The sequence below is a fragment of the Ostrea edulis genome, chromosome 9 (genome assembly GCF_947568905.1).
Source record: "Ostrea edulis chromosome 9, xbOstEdul1.1, whole genome shotgun sequence".
Classification (NCBI taxonomy): domain Eukaryota; kingdom Metazoa; phylum Mollusca; class Bivalvia; order Ostreida; family Ostreidae; genus Ostrea; species Ostrea edulis.
Window position 1 is genome coordinate 52,950,920 of NC_079172.1, and position 16,833 is coordinate 52,967,752.

Consider the following 16,833-nt stretch of genomic DNA (forward strand, 5'->3'; position numbering starts at 1 on the left):
TTGAACAAAAAATGCAGCTTCTATAGTGTTGACAAGCTTTTTCTATCAATTCTTCTAGTCACCTTGACCTTTAATCTTTTGGCCCTAAATCTATAGGATTCTTCTGCTCTTGATAACAAAGCTGTATAAAAAGTATGAAAACAACTGCACAAAACAAGCAGCCTTTAGAGTGTTACACATACACACCCACCCCTACAACCACACACACACACACACCTACAACCACACACCTACAACCACACACACACACATACACCTACAACCACACACACACACACAAAGGGCCCCATTACTATGTCTCCTCTCACAATGAATTGCAAAGGAATAAAAATAGCATGATATAGTGCAAACATGAAAGATAAATAGGAGAGGAGAACAAACTGCTGTTTGAGGGTTGATTTGAAAATGACTAAATACTTGGGGAAGCACTTGGATTTTGTTCATAGAGACCTGTACATACTCCCGGTTTGGTGAGATCATGATGACTGAGTACACAGGTATTTAAGCAGAAGGACATCCAATCTAACACAATCTGGACATGAAGTAGGTATTTGAAAATTCAATGATGCAAATTGAGAGGTGCATAATTATACTTACAACACTAAACCTCCAAAAATGGTCCCCATTATGATGAGGAGACTGGAAAACAACAAGAACATGGATATTAAACAACCTGTACATAATGGTAATAATCACAACCGTATAATCATCACAGTGTTCATAACTAAATGTGTTGATGAATGTACAACACTGAGGAAGAATTGGATAGATAAATTACTGTTCATCCCAAACTCTCTTTACACTGTGAAATCTGACAACCTGTCTAATCTGACACAAACTCTTCCACACAAAATACACAGATTTCTCTGTAGATTTCACACGTCACTTGTTTAGTATCGACCAAAGTGTTCCAATATAACCTGAAGGAAGTGTGATCCCATTCAAACAGATGGACAGAAAGATTCAGAGTGGTTCATACAGGTAGTATTAAAGTTTTCTTATTTTTGTGAGACCAAAAATAACAAGAGGCTCATGGGCCACATTGCTCACCTGAGTCACCTTGGCCCATATCTGAAGACTTAATTTCCATTAGTGAACCCAACCTAACCCTGGGGGGCATACTTTGAACAAACTTGAATCTGCACTGTGTCAGGAAGCTTTCATGTAAATCTCCGCTCTTCTAGCTCATTGGTTCTTAAGAAGAATATTTTTAAAGATTTTTCCAATAGCTTTTTATGTAAAACTTTGATCCCTCCTTGTGGCCCCAACCTAACCCCTGGGGACATGATTTGAACAAACTTGAATAAGCACTGTGTCAGAAAGCTTTCATGTAAATCTCAGCTCTTCTGGCTCATTGGTTCTTAAGAAGAAGATTTTTAAAGATTTTCCCTTTATTTGCATGTAAAACTTTGATCCCCCCTTGTGGCCCCATCCTACCCCAGGGACCATGATTTGAACAAACTTGAATCTGCACTATGTCAGGAAGCTTTTATGTAAATATCAGCTTTTCTGGCTAAGTGGTTCTTGAGAAGATTTTTAAAGATTTTCCCTATATATTTGTATGTAAAACTTTGATCCCCCTTTGTGGCCCCATCCTATCCCCAGGGGCCATGATTTGAACAAACTTAAATCTGCACTATGTCAGAAAGCTTTCATGTAAATATCAGCTTTTCTGGCTCAGTGGTTCTTAAGAGGATTTTTAAAGATTTTCCCTATATATTTGTATGTAAAACTTTGATCCCCTATTGTGGCCCCATCAAACCTTCAGGGGCCATGATTTGAACAAACTTAAATCTGTACTATGTTAGGAAGCTTTCATGTAAATATTAGCTTTTCTGGCTCAGTGGTTCTTGAGAAGATTTTTAAAGATTTTCCCTATTTATTTGTATACAAAACTTTCATCTCCTATTGTGGCTCAATCCTACCCTCGGGGGCCATGATTTTAACAAACTTGAATCTGCATAAATGTCAGGTAGCTTTCATGTAAATCTCAGCTTTTCTGGCTCAGTGGTTCTTGAGAAGATTTTTAAAGATGTTTTCCTATATATTTGTATGTAAAACTTTGATCCCCCATTGTGGCCCCACCCTACCCCTAGGGGTCATGATTTGAACAAACTTGAATCTACACTTTGTAATAAAGGTTTTATATAAGTTTCAGCTTTTCTGGCCCAGTGGTTCTCGAGACGATTTTTTAAGAATGCTACCAAATTTTCACAAATTCTTAATTATCTCCCCTTGAAAGAGGGTGTGGCCCTTCTTGTGATCAAACTTGAATTCCCTTCACCCAAGGATGCTTTGTGGCGAGTTTGGTTGAAATTGGCACAGCGGTTCTTGAGAAGAAGTCGAAAATATGAAAAGTTTACTACGCCACCGCCAACAGACAACGAACAAATTGTGATCAGAAAAGCTCACTTGAGCCTTTGGCTCAGGTGATCTAAATATTGTTGTGTTCCTGTTAACATACAGGTCAAATTTGGGGTATGTTGGTAGGAAATAAATTTTTTTTTCTCAAACTTTGTTTTGAGAGTTCACAAAGAAGCATTCTGATCACAATATCCATTTCAGTTGCAGGTTTTTTAATGCAATGCATATTGGACATGAGGATCTCATTTTCATTATTAATTCAACTTTTGAATATATATGCTTTCAAATTGATTTAAATTACCTGTACCTACAAGTAAATACTAAAAAAAAATGTTTCTTCAATGATCTCTTAAACAACATATTATAAAGATTTAAGGGAATGGGGTATAATTTAGGATAGGTGAGGTTAATGGAAATACAAAAGTAATCCTAATAAATGTAACAAGAATTTAATTATGAAAATATTTATAATCAAATCTTGATGATTTGCATAAATTTCCCCACATTTTGGGGACCAAATCACACCCTCATCATAGACAGCTCTATGAGCAAATGTGAGGTACTTGCACACAAGGTGAGTTAGTAAATAAAACATATAAGCATGCATATAAGAAGTTCAAAACATACTAAGACTCTGAAACCTTAAGTTTGTACTAAGCATTTATATTACATAACTACAATACAAGTATTTAGCACATTTCTGGGACCTTGGTAAGCAAGATAGATTACATACATTTATAATGAGCTCATTATGTACCATGACTTTGCGAGCTTGTACATATAACTTGTTATGTTTATAATGAGTTTAACACTTACCAAGATTCTGGGACCTTTGATGATATAAAATCAGCATGATGAAATCCTGAATTTAAAAAAAAATCACATATGTATTCTAATATTAAAGGACACATCTCGTGTTTTCAAAGTATACAGAATTATATGCATTTTGTCTTCCTTATGCTTACTGAAATTAATTGTAATAGTTCGTTCGCTGAAGTATTGCGATAATTAGCCACAATACGGACTTAAATCTAAGCCCCGATTTCAAAAAGCCTAGTTAATTAGATAGGTAGTCACGTGGTACAGTGACATTATATGCGACCTTCGTCGATCAACTTGTTGTAAAAGTAGAGTTAGATATTTTTAAAAACTCAGGTTTTAGGGGTCTAATTTATTAACCATGGATAACATTTATTTCGATGTTGACAAATTTCCTAAGTCTTATACACGTATCTTTTAGCCACCAGTGCATGCAAATAGTGACCCAAATGTAGCAAGGAAAGCGAGTATGAAATCTGCATTAATTTGCGAGTAAATACTGTTTACATGGGATCACTGTCTAAACACTATTTGGTAATGCCATTTCTGTAAACAACTGTAATCAGCGTTGTTGCTTTTCTAAAATAAACAGTGCAATTATTATTAAATTTATTTTTGGAGAAGTTAGATAGGCCTAAATTATATGATACGATTATGTATCATTGACAACTAGGCCTACTGTCACGGGTGCATTTCGAAAAAATAATAATAATAATAAAAATGATCAAACTTATAGTAAAAAGCACAATACTTTTAAATTATTTTATTAATCCTTTTTTTTTTATCTATACGTTGTTACTTAGGAAGTGGGGGTGCGGCGTGCTGTTGTTGTTATTTAGGAAGTGGGGGTGCGGCGTGCTGTTGTTGTTACTTAGGAAGTGGGGGTGTGGCGTGCTGTTGTTGTTACTTAGGAAGTGGGGGTGCGGCGTGCTGTTGTTGTTACTTAGGAAGTGGGGGTGCGGCGTGCTGTTGTTGTTACTTAGGAAGTGGGGGTGTGGTGTGCTGTTGTTGTTACTTAGGAAGTGGGGGTGCGGCGTGCTGTTGTTGTTACTTAGGAAGTGGGGGTGCGGCGTGCTGTTGTTGTTACACGTACGCGCTCCTTAAAAAAAATGAAAGCATTATAATTCAATTCAAAGTTGGGAAATATCATATTTTATTATTCATAATTGAAAGTTAAATTATCTTTTATCTTTAATTTTTTTTTAAAACTACCAGTTGGTAGACACTGCTAGCACAAGTTCTGCTTATATGTTGTTACAAGGTGAAGGTCAGTTGGTGCGAGTGTGTATTGAATTTGAGAGCAGAACGGAAAGCATATGCCGTAGGCCTATATGTAACAGTGCGTAGCTTCGATAGAACCATTTTCTCGCAGTTTATCTATGTATTTGTCCAAGTGCTTGTTTGAAAAGGTACAGGGACAAATTCTACTGGGGGTTTTTATGGCCAAGTCGTTGTGCCGACAAAAAATATTCACGTCTTGTCCCTCATACCTTCCTTCAAAAATTGAAAAAAACACAGTCCAAATCCTCTCTACTGACAGCCAGTACATGTACACCCTTAAACGGCACAAAACATCCTAATGCAGTGTTATTTACAAGCCGTTAATGTGATAATTGTTTGTTTGTCAATTAAATCTAATCTGTTTATGAAATGGTTTACAACTGTTTTCAAATCTTCTCGCTCGAGGTCGCATATGACGTCACAGATAATGGCGCGTAAAATATCGAAGAAAATATGCATATCGCAAGATTTGAATTTCATCGCTTTCAAACTTGAAAACTATACGCAAACTGTTTCATTTAAAACACATGTAAAGTAGTTTTATGCATGAAATGAATTAATTTTGCTGAAAAAATTAAAAGGTTTAGAAACATGCGATGTGTCCTTTAAGTAAGACTCTATCCATGTACCTTGTAATGTTACATACATATACTATTGAAAATGTAAATTCAGAAAAGTATTGATTATGTTGAGTGGTTAAGATTATGAAAAAAGGAAACAAAATATGGTAAGGACCTACTTTGGTCCCTTCAAAGGACTTCCAAGTTTTTGAAATCCTAATTTACACTATTTTGATATAGAGCATATTCAAAACTTTCAGATGGATTATATGAATGACGTTAAAAATGTAAAACCTTATACAGTTATAAGACTGTCTACATTTTAATGAAAAAGTGCACATTTTTGTATTATTTTCTTACCAACTTTACTTATACCAGCAATTAGTACGACCAGAGTCAAGAAGAATGGTTCCTTGATTGCTTCGTATTTGATTTCCACTAACACCACCCCCTCTGGATGTTCTGATTTAGTTTCATTTGCTGTGTGATTGGACGTCCCATTGGTGGAAGGGTCCGCCACCGACTCACTTGCCAGAGCACTGTTCAATATCACAACTAGAAGGGCTAAACAGGTAACTTTCATTTTTGCTTGTCATTAAGAACCTGAAAAAAACCCCAATAAGTATTTGATATATGTGTACATGAAATATTGAAAATAATCAATACTATAAAAAAAAAAAAAAGGCTATATATATAGTCCTGAAGAACAAATTCACTTGCTACCAATGCTTCAAATATTTTCTTCTAAATGCTAAGGTCTTTTTTCAATGTACTACAGATTTTTGAATAAACTTCTTTTAAATGTATGCTTGAATAACTTTTATGTATATCACTATACAGCAGTGGTAGATGTCACAACATAAAAATTTGTGTTTCAATGAGTCACTTTGTTCAATGTTATGGGTTGCTGATTAAAAATTTATATCAGAATATCAATTTTCAAATTCAGAACACACCCATTCTTCTTCAGTAACTATAAATCATAAAATTTTGTGCACATGTAGTCCATAGTGTAGACAACAAACTGGGAAATCTTAATGATTGTATCAAAGTTAGCTAATTATAGTATGTTGATAGTACACTTGTATTATCACATTATTCAATGGGGTGGATATGTGCTAATCTTTACACCCCCATGATCTATCAGAAAAAAAATTCATCATTTCCATTTGTGTCAATGAACATTTATAATCTTTTAAGATAATATGAAGCATACACGTACGGGTATGCTACAGATGTAAAACACATGATAAACACATGATACATCTCACAACATACAGGATGCATGTGTAAATGTTCATGCAAATATTAATTATTTCAACATAGATTTCTCTGCATCCATGCATGAAATCCACAATTGTAAAAGTTTTTAAAATTCATGATTGTCCACATGAAGATATATTTACTAGGTCATGAAGTATTAATTTAAATATCTTTTAAAGTAAACACCAGCCCAGTCTTTTGATTTGGGTAACTAAACATTCGTTCAGTTAGATATTTAAAAATAATGATTTTCAACATGAAGACATACATGTATTCAAATATCCTTTAAATCAAACACCAGTCAAGTCTGTTTTAAATGGAGTAACATTTTTTTTTTAATAATTTTTTTTTTATTAGTTTCTTAAACTATCTTAGTTTGTAAGATTTCTAATGAGAGAGAGAGACACAGAGAGAGAAAGAGAGAGGGGGCAGTATTTAACTGTAAAGTGAGGACAAATTTCATTATTTCAACCAATGGACAGAAGTTGTGAGGACAGAATTGCACTATGAGGACCAAAAAAAAAAAAAAAAAAAAAAATTCCTCACAATTACGTCCTCATAAATGTGACCTACAGCATGTGAAAGATGTAGATACAAAATATTAGCTTTGCTGCTTAGTGAGGACAAGTGGTGTGAGGGCATGTCTTTACTAATATTCTCTCTCAAAATTCTTTTTTTTCTCCACAATTCGAAAGAGAATTAGATAAAGTTACATAGTTATTCCTATAGCTATATACCTCACATAGTACTTTTTTTACCTTTAGAATAAGATATGTGTGTATTTTCTTCTACACATTGTGAGGATTTCCTCACTTAGTAGTAATGTTGGCGAGAGAGAGAGAGAGAGAGAGAGAGAGAGAGAGAGAGAGGCTAACATCAAATGAAATGAACAAATCTTAACTGCATTAAGAAGTGTGCAAATAGATAAGTATAAAAGTATGTACTCATCCAAAGTATATACTTCACATCGTCAGTACAACTAACTTATGACTATGTACATGTATGTTTCACATGCGGAAGTATGACTGAGCATATAAGATCTACCGACGCATTAACTGACATGAAGATATAAAAAAGATCCCTTGCTTGAATATCAAAATAATTAAATGGCACTTATTTGTCTTCCATATCCAATCTTTAAGATAGCTCACAAAGAAATTGAATTCTTACTTCAACTGTTCAACTTCAAGCAGTCGTATCGACTATGAATCTTTGGACCTGCCGGCGCAGCATTGATTGGAAATATGCACTCTATATTGATAAATGAAAGTGAAATCTTGGAGAGATCTTGCGATAAAAATATCCGTAGTTAAGTAAAAACTGTTGTCACATCTTGTACACATGAACAAAGTTACAGACATTAACTCTGATGATCCTCCACTGTCCACACCACGGACCACTAATTGTTTGTTTGGTTTTATTATCCGGAATTTCGAGCCCGTGCTCTTTTTAAAACATGCACCCTAATCTCGGTTGAGATTCAGCCGAGCCGAATCTCAACCGAGATTACGAGAGAGAGAGAGAGAGAGAGAGAGAGAGAGAGAGAGAGAGATTACGAGAGAGAGAGAGAAAAAGAGATTACGAGAGAGAGAGAGAGAGAGAGAGAGAGAGAGAGAGAGAGAGAGAGTCTAGTTTAAAGTTTAATTCAATCAAATATTGATTATATTTATAACAGAAAGGGAGAAAATGCAACGGACCAGATCCGGATTAGAACCCGGGCCCCCTGAATCTCTAGTCAGGTGCTCTACCTAAAAAAAATTTAAATTCTCAATTTTCTTCTAACGTAAAGTGGAAAGACAATGTCCGGTGCTTTATGAAGCCCCCAAATTTTATATGTATATGAAAGAATAGTGTGTACATAAGTATAAAAAAATTGAACATTGTGTTTTAAAATAATGATTTCTCGAGGTATTAGATATTGTAAAAAGTGCTTTACGTCCTTGTTCGGCAACATGTTTTTGTGTTTGAAAAAATTTGCCATTGTAATTAAACAATATTTCTAAATGCTCAAATGTATTTACAACTTCAAGACATTGATTATTATACATCCATTTCTCAGTTTCCATATATAACTTTCCCACCTATTTCTTAAAGTAAAAACCTTGGTTATTGACACATTTGCAATCAAATCCCAATCATTAGAATAATTATGGAGAGAATTTAACATGTTTTGTAACACTGACAGAGTCCCCGATATAATATCACCATGTCGTCAGCATACATTAGTAAGAAAATATTCATCAATTGTAAAATCGCAAAGTCAAAATTAACAGAGAGCAAAGACTAATGACGATACCACTTCGCCCTGCATAAGACCCATTTTATTGCTAAAATATACACTTTGACGATGAGAAGGACAGAGACATTCCTACTCGAGCATCAACCAGGATGTCTAGGTATACTGTGGATCTTCCAAAAGCAGCCATCGCTGGGCTGGTGGGGGAGAAGGCAGAGGTGTTAGAGGAGATCCAAGACACCACTCCCCGTGTGGTTCCACTGTCTCATGCCTGGTCACCAAGTGGAGATGTCTTTGTTGGATGCAAAGGAGGACAAATTCTCAGGGTAGCTAGGTTATACATGTGGTTGTGTGTATTTTATACATGATTTCACACTACTGTACAGAGATTGGATAACTTGAAGCAGTTTCCCTCGAATACCAATATTAAACAATTTGAACCATATAGCTTATAACTATTGATAGAGTAAAGACTTTTGAAAATCTACAAAACAACAATATAAACGTGATTTTTTCTTCTTCAGAGTTTTGTTAATTAATGATTGAAAAACAAATATTGCATCTACTGTAGATAATCCTGGTCGGAACCAAACTGTGCATCAGTTAATATTGTGCTCGTTATCCCATTCCAAAAGTCTGTAATTCAAGACACTAGTGAATAATTTTCCAAAGCAACCAACAATAGAAATACCCCTGTAGTTATTTACGTCATCAATGTCTCCTTTTTTTGTGTAAAGATACAATACAATTCCTTGTTCAAAGTTCTGGGTATATGCCTGACATCAAAATTTTGTTAAATAATTTGGGTAACAGTGGCATCAGTATATCTTCGCATTTGATAAACGGCTCATTCAAAATACAATCTTCACCACAACTCTTTTCATATTTCAATTTATATATAGCTTTCCTAATTTCATCGTTTGTGATTTCCTTGTCCATTTCGTCGAAAATGGTATCTGCGTTCGTTATGTCATAAGTATTGTTTGAGGAGGCACCATTATCCTTCTGAATAAGTTCTTTAAAATATACCAAAAAAGTCATGATTCGTCAAACTACATTTTGAAAAATTTACTATTCACTGTGAAAATGTTTGGGTTATATTTTCTCAAGTAATCGAGCATATCTTCTTCGTGTTGTTTGTGCCTGCATTTTAATTTATTTTCATATTTTTATTCTTAGCACGCAATAGTTCTTTGTATAGGTTAGATTTACATTTATTAAATTTACAAATTATGATGTGCAATAGGGGATTTTCGAGTTCTTCCGTTCCGTGCGTATATTGTGTTTTAGAATCTACCAAAGTCACGTGATTTGGCGATTTTTAAAAATGAGTAATATAGCAGAAAACGTGAAAGTTTACTCATTTATGGCACTATGCTGTATAAAGACATGTGACAGTTATATAACTTGTTTTGAAACGAACAGTTTTCAAAAATCTGCGTAAAATTTACAGAATTATCGAGGGTTAAACTTTCCTCATGATGTCTGCAACTTTTGTTTATAAAGAGTGTAAACTTAAAAGGCAATTAAAAGGAAGATGATTGTAACTATATACTTTAGTAAAACTATTTCTTTTTCCTTTCTGTGTGAGAACAGATGTTACTTTTGTTATACACATCCTGCTTTCAACATTATAAAACATACAGTGGATACACATTACCATTAGGAACATCCCATAGGCCTAACTTGTCTTAAATCCCTGATATATTCTAGACACATCCCATAGGCCTAACTTGTCTGAAATCCCTGATATATTCTAGACATATCCCATAGGCCTAACTTGTCTTAAATCCCTATGATATATTCTAAATACATCCCACAGGCCTAACTTGTTTGAAATCTGTATGATATATTCTAGACAAATCCCACAGGCCTAACTTGTCTCAATCCCTGATATATTCTAGATACATCCCAGAAAGAATCGATTTCTTTCATTTTATCTTTTCTTGAAGGTATGGAGTTTAGGGTGGAGGTACAAGATTTAAGGGCCATCAATAGGGTACCTGTAAAGTGCGAAACGAAACGAAACGAAATCTACCGAAACGAAACGAAACCCACCGAAACGAAATGAAACTCACCGAAACGAAACGAAACAGATTGTATAATTAAAAATGGTATCTTAGGCCCTTGTTAAAGTTAACACATATATATAAAATTCGCCTCCCCTGTGATGTAGGCTTTCGGCTTGACTGATACAAAGTTTTAAAAGTTGGAAGGGGGGGGGGGGGGGGGGGTAAGCACAAAGTACATAAATATCATGTGCAATTAGCTTCGGATCCATAAATTTCAGAACGGAAGGTTACAGTCTCACATGTCAGAGGTCTGGGGAAACACACTAAATGAGGGATGGGGTCGTCGGCGTTGGATCTGCTTTTGGACATAAATACATGTTTCAGTATTTTTTGCTCTAAAGACAAATATATGTATACATGTGGATATTGTGTATTTGTATGTAGTATATCAAACGGTGGATTCTGAATATGTCCTCCCGTTCTCTTTGTGATTTCTGCTTAAAATTCCCTCGTTCTTAAGCCTTTTCAGTTTACAAAATGCCGACCTCCTAATATTATTGCATTAAAAAAAATTCCGTTTTCCGTCCCGTTTTCAATTCCCCGTCTTAGCAACACCCCAAATGTATAGAGTTTTTCCATTATTGAAAGTACTCGCACCTCAGCAGTTAGAGATAAAATAAGAGGTTAAGAGCTCTTCCTGCTTTAAATTTTCTCAGACACGAGCTTCTTCAAACAATGTATATGCCCAAAGCCGGATCCAACGTCGGCGATCCCACCCCTCGTATAGTGTGTTTCCCCAGATCTCTGAGACTGTAACCCTCGGTTCTGAAATTTTTGGATCCAAAACTAATTGTACATGTCATTTAATCAACTACGGATATGTACTTTGTGCTTACTCCCCCCCCCCTTTCGAACTTTTAAAACTTTGTAACAGTCAAGTCGAAATCCTACATCAAAGGGGAGGCGAATTTTATATGTGGTAACTTTCACAGGGGCCTAAGATACCATTTTTAATTATTATATTTAAAAGAGTTCGGTTATACAATCTGTTTCGTTTCGTTAGGTTTCGTTTCGTTTCGGTGGGTTTCGTTTCGTTAGATTTCGTTTCGTTTAGGTAGATTTCGTTTCGTTTCGATTTCGTTTCGCACTTTACAGGTACCCCCATCAATACGCTGCTCGTCAATGTAAGAATGATTTTTCTATTAGTGATATTTTAACACACCTTGCAGTGCTAAGGACTGATCAAACCGACACCATTACCATCAGGACTTAGCGATTGATCTACTGGGGTCATCTGAATGTTATATGTTTTAGTTCTGGACATTTTCAGTCGTTCTACGAAATTGAAATACTAATAACCAAAGATACAACGAGTAAGAAAATGATTGACAGTCAGGAAAGGAAAGTTTTGTTGAAAAGGATTATCGTTGTCAATTACATCAGATAATGGACATCAGTTTAGACCTGAAGCATTATTTTTAATCATTCTGCAATAAAACAAAGTCAAGCACATAGCAGTATTACCATTACACCCTGCAGCTGAGGTAGAGGTGGACATGCAAAACAGGTCGTTGGTGAAGCAAATTCGACGTTCGTAGACAGAAGAGAAATAGTGAATTTGTGAAAACAAAACTGGGAAAAAGATGTTCAATCCGATATTCCAGATGCTCTGAACAAGTGAAGATAACGAACAGTGATCAATCTCGTGCATCCTATAAACAATACAACATTACATGTAAGAAAAGGGCAAACAGGAACGTTTAAATTGTAACTGAAGTGAAAAATTCCTCAGAGTATGCATAGTGTTTTCTGTCAAATTGAGTTTTTCCTCTTATCAGAGCATTAAAGATCCTCAATAATTATCTAAAATATGAAAGGTTAGGAAATATCACCCATGATTGAAGACATCTATAAATCATGAAGGGAATGTACTGTGTTATAACTGTAAAAATCAAAAGCTGTTCATTTTATCCAATGCATATGCAACTAAATGTATCGATTTTGTTTCAGAGAACATGCTTTGAAATTTGCTCGAATGAGGCACCAAACGGGGCCAACATAACCACGCTATTCACCATTGAACAGAAATATCATCTAGTATTTCATTCGGTGATCACAGGGATGCACACATTAGTAAACAAACGAGATTTGTTTGTGAAACACTGGCTAAATTCTAAGGTCAAGGTCATGAGGTAAATTTCTTTTTACACGAGGAAAAGGTAATACCCACATGTTCAATATGAAAGCCCTAACATTAACCGTTCAAAAGTTATGGTCAAAGTTAAAGTTTTTCAAAAGTATGTTAAATTCCAAGGTCAAAGTCAGGACGTCAAACATTTTCATAAGAATGATAGGTTTTGTCGAACAGACATATAAGATATGAAAGCCATATCACCAACCATTCAAAAGTTATGTCCAGGTTAAAGTTTTTCAAAAGAAGTTCAATCCCTAAGTTAAAGGTCACAAGGTCAAAAGTTTTGGTGCTGAAAGAAAGATCTTGTCACAAGTAATACACGTGTGAAATGCGACATCATCCATTCAAAAGTTATGAGCGGAACAGACACAAACCAAAAACATTTTTTCTTTCGAAAATCAATTTGAGGAACATCTCATGAACATTTCAAGAATTCAAATATTTGTAGGTCTATCTTGAATACATGGAATTTAGTTTAGGATAAAATAAAGAATGAATCAAAAACAGTTTGAATTCTTTTCCGGAATTGTTCAAGAACATATTAAAGAAAAGGTTGTGATGGACTAAATTCTGGTGGAATAACTGTTTTAATTCTAAATATTCAAGAAAGAATTGTGGTGAACTTCTGGTGCACTGTTTCAATTCTAGATACTAAAGAAAAAGATGTAGTGAACCTCTGACGCACTGTTTTGATTCTAACTATCAAAGGAAAAACTGTGGTGAACTGCTGACACACTGTGTGTCACTACTGACAGACTGTGTGTCACTACTGACAGACTGCGTGTCGCTACTGACAGACTGGGTGTCGCTACTGACAGACTGCGTGTCGCTACTGACAGACTGCGTGTCGCTACTGACAGACTGTGTGTCGCTACTGACAGACTGTGACAGACTGCGTGTCGCTACTGACAGACTGCGTGTCGCTACTGACAGACTGCGTGTCGCTACTGACAGACTGCGTGTCGCTACGGACAGAATGTGTGTCGCTACGAACAGAATGTGTGCCGCTACGAACAGAATGTGTGCCGCTAGTAGCACACTGTAGCAGACTGCTGCAGCGGTATTAGCTTCACACTTCTGGCAAACAGTTCTGACATACGGATTCGTCTGCCGTACACTTTCGGCACATTTGCAGTAAACTTTGCATTTGGTAACTGAATGCATAGTTTCGGGCCTTATATTATCTTTTAAATACACATTACCCTTTCTGAAAATAAAGTATTACACACCACACAAAATTACACCAATATTCAAATATTCTTTAAGACGATTTACCAGAGAGAAAAAGTGAATGAACAATATTCACATTAACACAGTCACATTCACACTTATCGCAATTCACCCTTGAATTAGAACTCTTTACCCGATATAGTATTGCGTTGTGTGACGACACAATTGAATGAGACGATTGAACAATTTGAATGACATGTTTGATGTAATACAACAAGAGTTTTCATTGGCCAATTACAGCCCGCCCACTTTCTCGAGCGTATTCAGCCTTCGATTTACGGGTCACAGAAAGCTGTTGACGGTTGAGGCCTGATATTGGTATATTCTTGTGTTGCTGTCTCATAAACCCAATATAAAAAAAATCTTAACATATTTTCCTACTATATACTTGTGTCCAAACATACCTTCAAATATTCATTAAAGCCACACACGACCCGAAAACTTGCAGCTTCAAATGATTTCGTTTGTTGACGTAGCCATGTTAGGTAGCCGGTCAATTCGAACTCTTGCTATTGGTATCTATTCATAAAATCGGTTGTAAGTTATGTATTCGCTCTTCATTTATTATCAACACGAATAATTCATAGAAATTAAAACATTTTTTGTACCAGGTTTTGCAAAGGTAAAATAAGCTTTTGATGAACGAAAATGTTACACAAGCCCATTAGATGGAGACCGGCCGGCGCGGCCGCCCATGACTAATGAAAGCCGCATTGCCGTGAGTATAGCTATTTGAATAATTATCATTTAATAGGGCTGGGGTGGTATATTATTTAAACTATTTAGCTAAAATATTTGTGGGGTATTAGTACACATCTAGACGCTATTGTGCTAGTATGGAAATGAACCGGGATTCGAATTGACTGGCTACCTAACATGGCTACGTCTAATAACGAAATCATCAAAAGATGTGATCGAGTTTTTGGGTCGTATGGGCCTTTAATAAATATTTGAAGGTATGTTTGGACATACATTATGTAAGTATAGTAGGAAAATATGTCAGGAATATTTTTGATATTAAATTTATGAGACAACAACACAAGAATACAACTTTTTCTCTTTATTCCTTTGAAGTTTTTTTTCCATCTAGCATCTGGCCGTCATGTTTTCAAATGCTGACTACTCCCGTATAAGGGAATTTGGGCGGACTTATACATATGGACCAATGAGAGTTTCTGTTGCATTTCGCAATTGTATTACAAAAAGATTCAACTGTGTCGTCACACAACGCAATACTATATCGGCCAAAGCGTTCTAATTCAAAGGTGAATTGCGATAAACATTACATCTCAATGTCCTCGTAATATTTCGGTTGTCTCCTGACTCGAGTTGACCTTTTAGGTTCGATTTCGAAATTTAGTGATGCAGCCATTCACTCATTCATATGTTGATTCGATATATCCCAGTGAACTCGAAATAAGACACCGCATAGTCTTCCATATCTGTTTCATATTTGGCTATTCTATTGAACATAGATGTCAACGGCAATCTAATGTAACTGGTTTTGAAAATGAACTAGTGATCAGACACCCGTGACATGATTTCATGTATTTTCTCACATCTTTGTCCATACCCGTTAGTCCCATACTTTAGTTGACAACTGCTGTTTTATACTCATGATTCTTTGATGAGCTACATGTAGTTATACATACCGTTTTCATAAAATTTTTGGAATCACGTTTTTCGAACAACGAAACACCAAATATCCTATGCGACAAATTTCAGTGCGAAATGGTAAATAATTACCACATGATTTGTCTCGCCTGTTTTCTTTTCTTTTCTTTCTTGGATGAATTAACAAACTTTGATAAATTCCTTGACCTTCCTTAAAGTTTCTTCAACTTTTCGTGTAGACGTTGACCCTAGATTGCTTCCCTTGCCACAAACTGCTCATAGCCCTCAGCGTTATGTGAATCTGTTTCCTGCATGTGTTGTGCCCACTAAACATGACAGGGCATCTTCCCGTCCCATTCTACCCTGCTTCTTCGTCGGTCCAAAAGGACCAAGTCCAGACCGTCACAAGGGACCCAAAGAAGAAAGGGCCAAGTCCAGACCCCCACAAGGGACCCAAAGAAGAAAGGGCCAAGTCCAGACCCCACAAGGGACCCATAGAAGAAAGGGCCAAGTCCAGACCGCCACAAACCCCTTGCGCCAGTGTACTGGTGCTGAAGACAAGTTCAGATAAATAAATGTTCTGACGTCCCTGTATTTGAATATGAAGTTGTAAGCCATCTTCCGATTCTCACATTTGGTTGAGATTTCCTTCCATACTTAACTTCCGATGACTTACAGTCCATTTCAAGTTCAAACGCCACAGCATACAGGTAACTTTCCCAAACCCCAAACTACAGCTATTTACAGCTTCCTTTCCTTTTGTCAAATAATTGCGTTCTGCTGACGCCAATGTCTGACTATATAGCTCGAATTTCACCTCTGTACCCTTAATGTAACACTGCATCCAAAGGAGCATCAGTCACTGATTGCACCAAGCCTGATGTGTTCTAACGTTTTCACATTCATCAATTTATGATAAATGAAAAATTAGAAAGAATCGGTTCTGTCCCTTGTTAATTGTAAACTGTTAGACCTACATGCAATAAAAATTACGATTGTAATTTAATACGAAAAAATATCAATTTCAGCACAAGCAGGCATTTTATTTTAAAAGTGCAACACTAACAAGTATCATTAAAGACTAATAAAAAACATTGAACCATGAAAATAATCATTCAACTTACCGATGTGGTTATTGCTTGTTCATTACTCTCATAAACGGCTAAACATTGCATCTGAAGTCTGAGAATTCTCGTATACAGCTAAATATTGCTGAGCTTATACGCTCAAGTGGACGACTTGCACCGAGTTAAATCTGCC

General features: G+C 35.8%; 1 protein-coding gene across 8 annotated transcripts in view; it reads right to left on the reverse strand.

The window, feature by feature from the left end:
* The window catches only part of LOC125658049 (sodium/hydrogen exchanger 4-like), a 44,418-nt gene that overhangs the window by 23,827 nt on the left and 3,758 nt on the right, over nucleotides 1-16,833 (reverse strand). For 3 of the 8 annotated variants that reach the window (XM_048889100.2, XM_048889098.2, XM_048889095.2), the window contains exons 1-4: nucleotides 7,458-7,716; nucleotides 5,385-5,627; nucleotides 3,181-3,226; nucleotides 598-639 (exon numbers count right to left, since the gene is read on the reverse strand). In XM_048889100.2, coding sequence (XP_048745057.2) covers nucleotides 598-639; nucleotides 3,181-3,226; nucleotides 5,385-5,607 — 311 coding nt within the window. In that variant the 5' untranslated portion in view covers nucleotides 5,608-5,627; nucleotides 7,458-7,716. Of the gene's footprint in view, nucleotides 1-597; nucleotides 640-3,180; nucleotides 3,227-5,384; nucleotides 5,628-7,457; nucleotides 7,717-16,833 lie in introns of those variants that run through there. The other 5 variants (XM_056149563.1, XM_048889101.2, XM_056149562.1 and 2 more) reach the window with 3 other exon arrangements.